This window comes from Cebus imitator, unplaced genomic scaffold (genome assembly GCF_001604975.1).
Source record: "Cebus imitator isolate Cc_AM_T3 unplaced genomic scaffold, Cebus_imitator-1.0 Scaffold5, whole genome shotgun sequence".
Classification (NCBI taxonomy): Eukaryota; Metazoa; Chordata; class Mammalia; order Primates; family Cebidae; genus Cebus; species Cebus imitator.
Window position 1 is genome coordinate 5,856,885 of NW_016107320.1, and position 12,585 is coordinate 5,869,469.

At 45.9% G+C, this 12,585-nt stretch overlaps 1 protein-coding gene across 1 annotated transcript in view; it reads right to left on the reverse strand.

Annotated features, from left to right (window-relative positions):
* Positions 1 to 12,585, reverse strand: part of GSR (glutathione-disulfide reductase) — a 58,035-nt gene that overhangs the window by 15,009 nt on the left and 30,441 nt on the right. The window contains exons 6-8 of the mRNA XM_017535958.2: positions 11,449 to 11,503; positions 7,674 to 7,773; positions 3,077 to 3,163 (exon numbers count right to left, since the gene is read on the reverse strand). Coding sequence (XP_017391447.1) covers positions 3,077 to 3,163; positions 7,674 to 7,773; positions 11,449 to 11,503 — 242 coding nt within the window. The remainder of the gene's footprint in view (positions 1 to 3,076; positions 3,164 to 7,673; positions 7,774 to 11,448; positions 11,504 to 12,585) is intronic.

Consider the following 12,585-nt stretch of genomic DNA (forward strand, 5'->3'; position numbering starts at 1 on the left):
TTGACCAGGATGGTCTCGATCTCTTGACCTCGTGATCCACCCGCCTCGGCCTCCCAAAGTGCTGGGATTACAGGCTTGAGCCACCGCACCCGACCCACCTGGCTAATTTTTAAATTTTTCATAGAGATAGGGTCTTGCTCTGTTGCCCAGGCTGATCTCTAACTCATGGCCTCAACTGATCCTCCTGCCTTGGCCTCGGAAAGTGCTGGGATTACAGGCATGAGCCACTGTGCCTAGCCTCCCTGTATATTCTTAATTAGAGTGAAGGGAGGTAAGACTTGGGTTGGGAGAGTGGAGAAAATATATTACTGAAGGTCCTAAGATGGTTATGATGGTAGCCTCTACCCCCAGTCCAGCATTTTTATATTTACAATTTTATTTGATGTGGTCTATGCTGAAAAGGTGAGGCTGTGTGGGGGAGGGAAGATCATGTTTACAAGGCTAATTCTCTAGGAAAATTCTGCTAATATTCAAGTGATTGCTTGAGGAATAAAGCACTTATAATTCTATCTACAAAACTCAAAGGGTATGCTTTAAAATTAGATTCCTGGCTGGGCATGGTGGTTCACACCTGTAATCCCAACACTTTGGGACGCCGAAGCTAGAGGATCACTTTAGCTCAGGAGTTTGAGAACAGCCTGGGCAACATAGTGAGACTCTATCTCTACAAATGTTTTCTTATAATTAGCCAGGCATGGTGGCACGCACCTGTAGTCCCAGCTGCTCAGGAAGCTGAGGTGGGAGGATCACTTGAGCCCAGGAGTTGGAGACTGCAGTGAGCGATGATTGTGCAACTGCACTCCAGCCTGGGCAGCACACTGAGACCATGTGTCAAGAAACGTAATTTCAAAAATGAAAGAATGGCCGGGCGCGGGGACTCACACCTGTAATCTCAACACTTTGGGAGGCTGAGGCGGGTGGATTGCCTGAGGTCGGAGTTCAAAGCCAGCCTGAGTAACATGGAGAAATCCCATCTCTACTAAAAATAGAAAATTAGCCAGGTATGATAGCACATGCCTGTAATCCCAGCTACTCAGGAGGCTGAGGCAGGAGAATCACTTTAACCCAGGAGGCAGAGGTTGAAGTGAGCAGAGATTACAACATGCACTCCAGTTCAGGAGGCTGAGCAACAAGAGCGAAACTCTGTCTCAAAAAAATAAATAGGCCGGGCGCGGTGGCTCACGCCTGTAATCCCAACACTTTGGGAGGCCAAGGCGGGTGGATCACGAGGTCAAGAGATCCAGACCATCCTGGTCAACATGGTGAAACCCCGTCTCTACTAAAACTACAAAAAATTAGCTGGGCATGGTGGTACGTGCCTGTAATCCCAGCTACTCAGGAGGCTGAGGCAGGAGAATTGCCTGAACCCAGGAGGCGGAGGTTGCGGTGAGCCGAAATCGCGCCATTGCACTCCAGCCTGGGTAACAAGAGTGAAACTCCGTCTCAAAAACAAAACAAAACAAAACAAAACAAAACAAAACAAAACAAACAAATAAATAAATAAATAAAAGATAGAGGCCAGACATGGAGGCTCATTCCTGTAACCCCAGCACTTTGGGAGGCTGAGGTGGGCAGATCACTTGAGGCCAGGAGTTCAAGACAGGCCTGGCCAAAATGGTGAAACCCCATCTTTACTAAAAAAAAAAAAAAAATACAAAAATTATCTGGGCATGGTGGCAGGTGCCTGTAATCCCAGCTGAGACAGAAGAATCGCTTGAACCTGGGAGGTGGAGGTTGCAATGATCTGTGACTGTGCCACTGCATTCCATCTAGCCTGGGCGACAGAGTGAGACCCTATCTCAAAAAAAAAATAATAATAATAATAGGCCAAGCATGGTGGCTCACACCTGTAATCCCAACACCTTGGGAGGCTAAGGTGAGTGGATCACTTGAGGTCAGGAGTTCAAGACCAGCCTAGCCAACATGGCAAAACTTCATCTCACTATACATACAAAAATTAGTCAGACATGGTGGGGTATGCCTGTAATCCCAGCACTCAGGAGGCTGAGGCAGGAGAATCCCTTGAACCTGGGAGGCGGAGGTTGCTGTGAGGCAAGATGGCATCACTGCACTCCAGCCTGGGAAGCAGAGCAAGACTCTATCTCAAAATAAATAAATAAATAAACAACAAAAAAAAGAAAGATAAAAATTAGATTCTGTAGTGTTTCCTGAAAATAAATATAAATCTTAAAAAAAAAAAAAGGATGTGTAATAAGGCATGTGAGCACGAAAATCAAGTTTTAAAATCCAAATTTAAAAAATCAGGAGCCAGGTGCTGTGGCTCACACCTGTAATCCTAACACTTTGAGAGGCCAAGGTGGGTGGATCACTTCAGCTCAGGAGTTCAACACCGGGTTGGCCAACATGGCAAAACTCTCTCTCTACAAAAAATCCAAAAAAAAATTAGCCAGGCGTGGTCGCAGTTCCTGTAGTCCCAGCTACTTGGTGGAGGCAAAGGTGAAAGGACTGTTTGCGCTCAGGAGGGTGAGGTTGCAGTGGGCTGAGATGGCACCACTGCACTCCAGCCTAGGTGACAAAAGGTGACAAAGTGAGACACTGTCTCAAAAGGAAAAAAATAATCAAAGTTCATCAAAGTTCATCTAAATTCAACTGCCAGGTTTCCTTCTTTTTCTTTTTTTTGAAATGGGATCTGCCTCTGTAGTCCAGGCTGGAGTGCCATGGCATGATCTCGGCTCACTGCAACCTCCACCTTGTGGGTTCAAGTGATTCTCTTGCCCCAGCCTCCTGAGTAGCTGTGATTACAGCCGCCCGCTACCACATGCCTGGCTAAATTTTCTATTTCTAGTAGAGATGGGGTTTCGCCATATTTGCCAGGCGGGTCTAGAACTCCTGACTTCAAGTGATCCACCCGCCTTGGCCTCCCAAAGTACTGGGATTACAAGTGTGAGCTACCGCACCTGGCCAAAACACAGATTCTTAGGAGGAAGGAAATGATTGGGAGTACTCTACAGGTGGAATACATGGACTGAGGTAAACACATATTTTTTTAAACTAACTGGGTGAAGCCACAGGCAGAAAGTGTGACTAACTGTGGGCGGTGTGCTCGGCACCCTACCTGGGAGAACTTCAGCACCTCCACGCCAGCGTTCTCCAGCTCCTCCGTGCAGTTGGTGCTGATCACTGAATCAAAAGTTCTAAGTACCTGTGTATCAACATAGGGAGGGGTAATGGGAGAGGAAGAAAACTTGAGTGAAGACACACTACAAACTTGGGAAGGAAACTTCAGCATTATCATTCCTCTAATTATTTCTTTATCTGTGGCCATATTGGGAGTGGACACAGGAAATTCCCCATTTCCCTATGTCACCACTGTCTACAACACAGAGGACTTCACCAACTCTTGTCCTAGAGTTAAATGAAGTCATTGTCCATTGTTGTCTCCTCCCAAAGTATGCTACTTTTTTCCTTTAAGTCCAGGGAACAGAAATTCTCTTTCCACTTTCCATATCTCAGGGTCTGCTTTTCCTCTGATATGACTGAAGGAAAAGTTCACTAGCAAATCTTGTCTAGCCATAAATCTCAATAGCTTGGCATTGGAGATATATCTGTGACCATCTACATGTGGAGTTCAGCTGGGAGGTCATGTGTTAGTCACAGAGCAGTTTTTTTTGTGTTTTTTTTTTTTAAGATGGAGTCTTGCTCTGCTGCCAGTCTGGAGTGCAGTGCGTGATCTCAGCTCACAGCAACCTCCACCTCTTGGGTTCAAATGATCCCCCTGCCTGAGCCTCCTGAGTACCTAAGACTACAGGCGCATGCCACCATGCCCAGCTAATTTTTTCTATTATTTAGAGAGACAGGGTTTCACCATGTTGGCCAGGATCGTCTTGATCTGGCCAACATGGTGAACATCCGCCTGCCTCGGCCTCTCAAAGTGCCAGGATTACAGCCATGAGTCCCCAAGCCTGGTCTCTTTTTTTGTGTGTGTGTGAGATGGAGTCTCGCTCTGCCACCCAGGCTAGAGTGCAGTGGTGCCATCTCAGCCCACTGCAACCTTTACCTCCCAGGTTCAAGCGATTCTCCTGCCTCAGTAGCTAGGATTACAGGTACCCACCACCATCCCTGGCTAATTTTTGTATTTTTAGTAGAGACAGGGTTTTGCCATGTTGGCCAGGCTGGTCTCAAACTCCTGACCTCAGGTGATCCACCCACCTCAGCCTCCCAAAGTGCTGGGATTATGGGCGTAAGCCACCACACCTGGCCACAGAGTAGCTCTAAAATGGAGTTAACAGTGGGGCAGGAAAAAGAGGGAGAATAAACTTGGTGTATTCGGGTTGGGAGATGGCAGGAAGCCCAAGCAGATGTGGCTCTCTGCAAAGTGATCAATTTTACAGATGCAGGAATTACCCCTCTATTGACAGATTGCCGCAGTTTATTTACTTATTTACATATAAATTCAAGCTACTGACTCCTCTGCCTTTCCCCATCCTTCTAATTTGCTGAATATATTCTAGCAAAATAATACTTACCTATGAAAAAAATATTATTCAGGACATAAATCTCCTGAAGCTAATTAGATAATCAGTTTTAAAGCCACAGAGAAAGTTTCTTGAAATACATACTGCCTAGGATTCTCAGAATCCCCGGTCTCCCTCAGTTGGCTCACATAAAGATTAGAATCAAATCATCTTGGTAGTCAGCGATCTGATCAATTCTGTCCCTATAGAACTAGGCCCCAAAGGCATTAGATGTCTTGCCAAAGTTACACGTTTGTTAGAGACAGTCAGCTGCTCAGGCTAGAGTACAGTGGCACAATCTTTGCTCACTGCAGCCTTGACCTCCTGGATTCAAATGATTCTCCCACCTCACCCTCCCAAGTAGCTGGAACTACAGGCATGTACTACTACTCCTGGTTATTTTTAAATTTTTTTGTTTGTTTGTTTGTGAGACAGAGTCTCACTCTGTCACCCAGGCTGCAGTGCAGTGGCACAATCTCGGCTCACTGCAACCTCTATCTCCTGGGTTCAAGCGATTCTTCTGCCTCAGCCTCCCGAGTAGCGGGGACTACAGGCGCACACCACCACACCCAGCTAATTTTTGTATTTTTAGTAGAGATGGGGTTTCACTATATTGGCCAGGATGGTCTCGAACTCCTGACCTTGTGATCCACCCGTCTCGGCCTCCCAAAGTGCTGGGATTACAGGTGTGAGCCACCTCACCCAGCCTATTTTTAAATGTAGAGATGGAGTCTCACTATGTTGCCCAGATTGGTCTTGAACTTCTCCCTGCTACTTGGGAGGCTGAGGCAGGAGGATAGCTTGAGGCCAGGAGTTCGAGACTAACCTGGGCAACATAGTGAGACCTCATCTCTAAAACTATATAAAAATCAGTCAGGTGGTACACGCCTGTAATCCCAAGCACTTTGGGAAACCAAGGTGGCCAGATCACTTGGGCTCAGGAGTTCGAGACCAGCCTGGGCAACATGGTAAAACCTCAATGGGTGTGTTGGCATGCGCCTGTAGTCCTAGCTATTTGGGAGGCTGGGGTGGGAAGATAACTGGAGTCGAGCAGATTGAGGCTGCAATGAGCCATGATGCACTTCTGCACTCAAGCCTGCGCAACAGAGTGAGAGGACCTGCCTAAAAAAAAAAAAAAAAGCCCAGGCATAGTGGCTCACACCTATAATCCCAGCACTTTAGGAGGCCAAGGAGGGCAGATCATGAAGTCAAGAGATCGAGAGCATCCTGGCCAACAAGGTGAAACCTCATCTCTGCTAAAAATCAGCTGGGTATGGTGGCACACACCTGTAGTCCCAGCTACTCAGGAGGCAAAGACAGGAGAATCACTTGAACCAAGGAGGCAGAGGTTGCAGTGAACTGAGATTGCACCACTGCACTCCAGCCTGGGTAACAAAAGCGAAACTCTGTCTCAAAAAAAAAAAAAAAGAGTCAGGGCATGGTAGCCCACGTCTGTAGCCTCAGCTACTCAGGAGGTTTGGGCAGGAAAATCCTATGACCTCAGGGGGCGGCAGTGAGCTATCATCACTCCACTTTTGTACTCCAGCCTGGGTGACGTAACAAGACTCTGTCCCTTAACAAAAAAAAGAAGTTCAAGTGTATGATCTACAAGATTCCCTTTAATGCAAGCTTGTTCAACCTGCAGCTGGCAGGCCATTTGCAGACCAGGATGACTTTGAATGTATGAATGTGGCCCAACACACATTTGTACACTTTTTTTTTTTTTTTTGAGATGGAGTCTTACTCTGTCACCCAGGCTGGAGTGCAGTGGTGCGAGCTCAGCTCACTGCAACCTCCGACTCCTAGAGGTCAAGTGATTCTCCTGCCTCATCCTACTGAGTAGCTGAAAATACAGGTGCCTGCCACCATGCCTGGATAATGTTTGTATTTTTTGTAGAGATGGGGCTTCACCATATTGGCCAAGCTGGTCTCCAACTCCTGACCTCGTGATCTGCCCACCTCAGCCTCCCAAAGTGCTGGGATTACAGGCTTGAGCCACTGCGCCTGGCCTGTTTTTTTTGTTTGTTTTGTTTTGTTTTGTTTTGTTTTTTTGTTTGAGACGGAGTCTTGCTCTGTTGCCCAGGCTGGAGTGCAGTGGTGTGATGTTGGCTCATTGCAACCTCTGCCTTCTGGGTTCAACCAATCCTAGTGCCTTAGCCTCTCCTGCCTCACTATCTGAGTATCTAAAAATATAGGCACCTGCCACCATGCCTGGATAATTTTTGTATTTTTAGTAGAGATGTGGCTTTATCGTGTTGGCCAGGCTGGTCTCCCAACTCCTAACCTCAAGTGATCCGCCTGCCTTGGCCTCCCAAAGTGCTGGGAATTAGACGCATGAACCACTGTGCCCAGCCTGCAATTGCTTTTTTTTTTATTAGGTCATCAGCTATTGTTTGTGTTAGTGTATTTTATATGTAGCCCAAGACAATTCTTCTTCCAGTGTGGCTCAGGGAAGCCAAAAGATTGGACACGCCTGCTTTAATGCAAAGAATTTAGTAAATTATTTGGAACGAGTGGTAACAATCTAACATTACTTGATCATATAAAATTGACTTTCAGAAATTAATAAATCAACCTGGCCAGATGCAGTGGTTCATGCCTGTAATCCCAGCACTTTGAGAGGCCGAGGTGGGCGGATCTCATGAGGTAGGGAGTTTGAGACCAGCCTGGCCAACACGGTGAAACCCCATCTCTACTAAAAATATAAAAATTAGCCGTGCATGGTGGTGGATGCCTGTAATCCCAGCTACTCAGGAGGCTGATGCACAGGAATCACTTGAGCCCAGGAAGTGGAGGTTGCAGTGAGCTGAGATGGTGCTGCTGCACTCCAGCCTGGGCAACAGACTGAGACTCTGTCTCAAAAAAAAAAAAAAAAAAAAAATTAATTAACTAACCTAACAGTCGGTTTCATTTAGCTAATATTAATATTTAGGCACCCAGGTCTCCCTTATGGGGCATCTCATGACTGTCTACCACTTAATGATGAAAATACCAGCCAGTTCGACCAACTCAATTATCATCAACTACCAACTGGGAGGGATATAGGCCAAACTCAGGTAACTTGGATACAGCACCAAGTGAAACCAACCAACTGACCACCACCTGCTTTGCACCCTAGTATTCAATGACAACATAAGAAAAAATTCTTCATTTTAAAAATTAACATCAAAGAAAGGGAAAAGAAAAGGTGGAATTTACCTTATCATGCCGTATCATTAGTGACGTCTTAGAACCCAGGGCTGAGAGGATCCCTGCTATCTCCACAGCAATGTAACCTGCACCAACAATGACGCTGCGGCTGAGATGCAAGCAGAGGGTTAGTATTTTTAAATAAACTAACTTTGGAATAATTTTATGTTTACAGAAAAGTTGGAAAGATAGTACAGAGATTTCCCTTATTATTCCCCTTGATAAGTTTTCCCTAAAGTTAACATTTCACTTAACCAGGGTACCTCTGTCAAAATAAGACATGCATGCCTGTAATCCCAGCACTTTGGGAGGCCGAGGCAGGTGGATCACAAGGTCAGGAGTTCGAGACCAGCCTGACCAACATGGTGAAACTCCATCTATATACAAAACCCCATTTATATACAAAACCTCATGTCTACTAAAAATACAAAATACAATACAAAAATTGTATTTTGTACTTTTAGTAGACATGAGGTTTCACCACGGTGATGAAACCAGGCTGAGGCAGGAGAATTGCTTGCCTCCAGGAGATAGAGGATGCAGTAAGCTCACAGTAACCTCCGCCTCCCCTAGGTTCACGTGATTCTCGTGCTTTGGCCTCCTGAGTAGCTGGGATTGCAGGTGCACATCACCACACCTGACTAATTTTGTATTTTTAGTAGAGATGGGGTTTCACCATGTTGGCCAGGCTGGTCTCTACCTCTGGACCTTAAGTGATCCACCTGCCTAAGCCTCTCAAAGTGCTGGGATTATAGGCGCGAGCCACCATGCCTGGCCAAGGAATTTCTTTTTTAATTTTAAAATTTGTGTGTAGAACCTGGGTGCGGCAGCTCACGCCTGTAATCCCAGCACTTTGGGAGGCCGAGACTGGTGGATCACCTGAGGTCAGGAGTTCGAGACCAGCCTGACCAACGTGGTGAAACCCTGTCTTTACGGAAAATACAAAATTAGCTGGGCCTGGTGATGCATGCCTATAATCTCACATACTAGGCAGGCTGAGGCAGGAGAATCGCTTGACCCCAGAAGGCAGAGGTTGCAGTGAGCTGAGATCACACCATTGCACTCCAGCCTGGACAACAACAGCGAAACTGCCTAAAAAGAAAAAGAAAAAGAAAACTGTGTAGAGACAGGATCTCCCTTTGTTGCCCAGGCTGGTCTCGAACTCTTGGGCTCAAGCAATCCTCTGGCCTCAGCCTCCTGAGTAGCTGGGACTACTGGCACGTGCCACCACAGCCAGCTAATTTTTGTATTTTTTTGCAGAGATCAGGTTGTGCTGTGTCGCCCAGGTTGGTTTCAAACTCCTGGGCTCAAGCAATTTGCTCGCCTTAGGCTTCCCAAAGTGCTGGGATTACAGGCATAAGCCACCGTGCCTGGCGTCTGGAACTGATCTTTCAGGCAGCTGAATCCCTAAAAGATTTCTCTTTACCTCGTTATGGCCCCAGGGCTACTCATGCCACTGTGTTCCACAGGGTTCACACTCCATCCCACCAGAAGCGTCCTCAGAACAAAAACGAAATCATGCAATCTTCCCTACATGATTTACCCAATTATTTACTTAGTCATCAACACCCTAACAAAGATAAAGTAGACTTAAAAAGAAAAATCATGTATCAATTGTAAAATCATTTTCTTGTGTTTCAGAGTCTTTTGCTTATAACATGCATAAATATAAATATTTAAAATCGCTAATGAACCGATATATATAGTGAAACTTCTTTGAGGGGGAGTCCAGAATGAAATTACATTATCCAAACAGAAGGAGTCATAACTACACGTCTGATTACATCCTCACATGTGTCACCTCATTCAACCCTAAATCAAACAATGCAGGGTGGATCACAGGGGAAAGAGTGCTGTCCTCTAACACATTTCTACGACCTGATAGCAAACAGAAAAAGACTGCATGCTTTCTTAGAACTCCTCCAAGTCAGGAGCCTGCCTGGTCTCCTGGTCTGAATATCTTCATGGGACATTTTTTCCGTCCTACAGAAACTGCAAAGTGGCTCCCTTGTCTTTTCTGAATTGCCTCATCCTGTCTGAACTGTCCGTGACTCTGCATGAATCAAAGTGAAGGCAGGCGCATGGATTATCAGTCACTCTCCCTAAAAGCCTTTCTAAAAGCATAGGATTAGGACCTCAAACTGGATTATTAGCACAGCCCCTGAGGGAGTGGCAGAGTTGAGCAATACCAACTCCACAGTGAGTGCCACTCAGAAGATGAATGAAGGCCAGTCCCTGGGCCACGGTGCTGGGTCCCTCCACCTGCTCCCAGGCATCACCTCTTATCACAAGTGACAGGAGGATCCCCCTAAACTAGAAAGCCTGCAATGTGCAGCAACTTCGCATCAGAGAAACAAACCTCCTCATGATCTCTTTCCCCTCTATGAATCTAAATCCATTCAGCATGGTGGCCCATGCTTGTGTTCTTACTGCTTTGGGGGGCCAAGGTGGAAGGACTGCTTGAGGCCAGGGATTCTAGACCAGCCTGGACAACAGAGCAAGACCCCATCTCTACAAAAATTAAAATTAAAAGTTAACCAGGTATGGTGGTACACATTTGTACTCCCAGCTACTCGGGAGGCTGAGGTGAAAGGATTGCTTCAGCCCAAGAGCTCAAGGCTACAGCAAGCCATGATGGCAACACTGCACTCCTGCCTAGGCAATGGAAGAAGAACCAGTCTCCAAAAAAATAAAACTTTTTTCATTAAAAGAAAATCGACACTGAAGTTTGCTAAGGTTATTCAGACACATATAAAGACTAATGCCAGGAAATGTATTCTTGTGAACCTGACAGTGTCTTCCATTTACAGAGACCCCACTGCAATAGCTGCTTTGAAAACCAGCTATTCTTATTTTATTTTATTTACTTATTTGAGATGGAGTTTCACTCTTGCTGCTCAGGCTGGAGTGCAGTGGCACAATCTTGGCTCACTGCAATCTCCACCTCCCGGTTTCAAGCAACTCTCCTGCCTCAGCCTCCAAAGTAGCTGGGATTACAGGTATGTGCCACCACACCTGGATAATTTTGTATTTTTAGTAGAGACGGGTTTCTCCAGGTTGATCAGGCTGGTCTCCAACTCCTGACCTTAGGTGATCCGCCTGCCTCGGCCTCCCAAAGTGCTGGGATTACAGGCATGAGCCACTGTGCCCGGCTTATTTATTTTTTGAGATGGAGTCTCACTGTTGCCCAGGCTGGAGTGCAGTGGTGCAATCTTGTCTCACTGTAACCTCTGCCTTGAGGGTTCAAGCAATTCTCCTGCCTCAGCTTCTCAAATAGCTGGGACTATAGGCCTGCGTCACAAAGTCCGGATAATTTTTGTATTTTTAGTAGAGACGGGGTTTTACCATGTTTTTCAGGCTGGTCTCAAACCGCTGACCTAAGGTGATCCCCCCCGCTTCAGCCTCCCAAAGTGCTGGGATTACAGGTGTGAGCCACCACATCTGGCCAAAACCAGCTATTCTATTCTAAAATACAAACTACTTTAGACACATTCTTAACTGATGCTTTATCAACGTGAAGAAAGAAGACAGTTTTAGGACTTTGGTATTCCATCTTCAAATTACCCTGCATTTGACTTTGGCCTCTGATTGAAAGCATGAAAGATTTCAGGGGTCTACTGAGGAATTCTAGGAATGAAATATACAAGGTTGTGAAAAGAGAAGAGGTAAGAGAACAGACTTCAAGAAAGACCTACAATAAATGCTTGGGAGGGGAGGACGAAGAAAAATCACCAAGAAAGACTGAGGGAGAATGAGTCATTGAGGTCCAGTCAGGATGGCTTACCTAGGCAATTCTTCCAGCTCAAAAAATCCATCGCTGGTTACTCCTAAGCTGGCACCTATGTAGAAAAAGGCAAGATAGATCACACCAGACTGCTCTTTCTCTTGCAAAATAATCACAACATTTTATGCGAAAACCAAACACTTTCAGAGCCAACATACTCTCTGTTTTGACAAGTTTTGTTAAAGTCTCTGCTTGGAAAGCTGCCAACCAAATCCTCCCTGAGTCAACATTTTTATTTTCTCTCTAGAAATAGAAGCCATGATGGCTAAATACCTTTTACATTTCTCTGAAGAATAAAGATCTCAGCAGTCATGAACAGACTCCCCACTCGATCTGTCCACCCTCCCACCCCAAGAGTAGGCAGGAACCCTGAAGCTCAGCTCATTACATGCGTGAACCACCATGCCCTGCCCGAAAAGACAAATTCCTATGTAGTTCAAAATCTATGTGGCCCTTTCCTCTCTGTTTATTCTTTCAAAGGTTTCAACCTATATGGCATATACATTGAATTATAAGAGGTACAATCTATATAGTGAGAGAAACATGCAGTGAAAAGCAGGTTGAAACCTTTGGATATAGGGTAGCAGGTCCTATCTTGCAGGACTTCCAAATGCATTCTTCCAGGTTTGCCCTTCTCCCCAGGTTGCAGTGTCACGTGTCTACTTATCTCGCCACACAATTTTACTTTGGCTTCAAACTTAGTCCATTTAGAACTGAACCTTAATTTTATCTCCCAAACCATATCTCTCTCAAGTTTACCACTTCAGTTACCACCTGCCTCCAATAATCCTGACAAAGCCTTGAGCTGTCAACTGCTGATTCCTTTTCTCAGTAGCCTCCCTACTCTCATTTCTCATCAGTTATTAAATATATCAGGTCGTCGCGGTGGCTCATCCCTATAATCCCAGCACTTTGGGAGGCTGAGACGGCTGGATCGCCTGAGGTGAGGAGTTTGAGACCAGCCTGGCCAACATGGTGAAACTCCATCTCTTATAAAAATACAAAAAAAATAGCTGGGCATGGTGGCGGGCACCTGCAGTCCCAGCTACTCAGGAGGCTGGGTCAGGAGAATCACTTGAACCCAGAAGGCGGAGGTTGCGGTGAGCTGAAATGGCACCATTGCACTCCAGCCTGGGT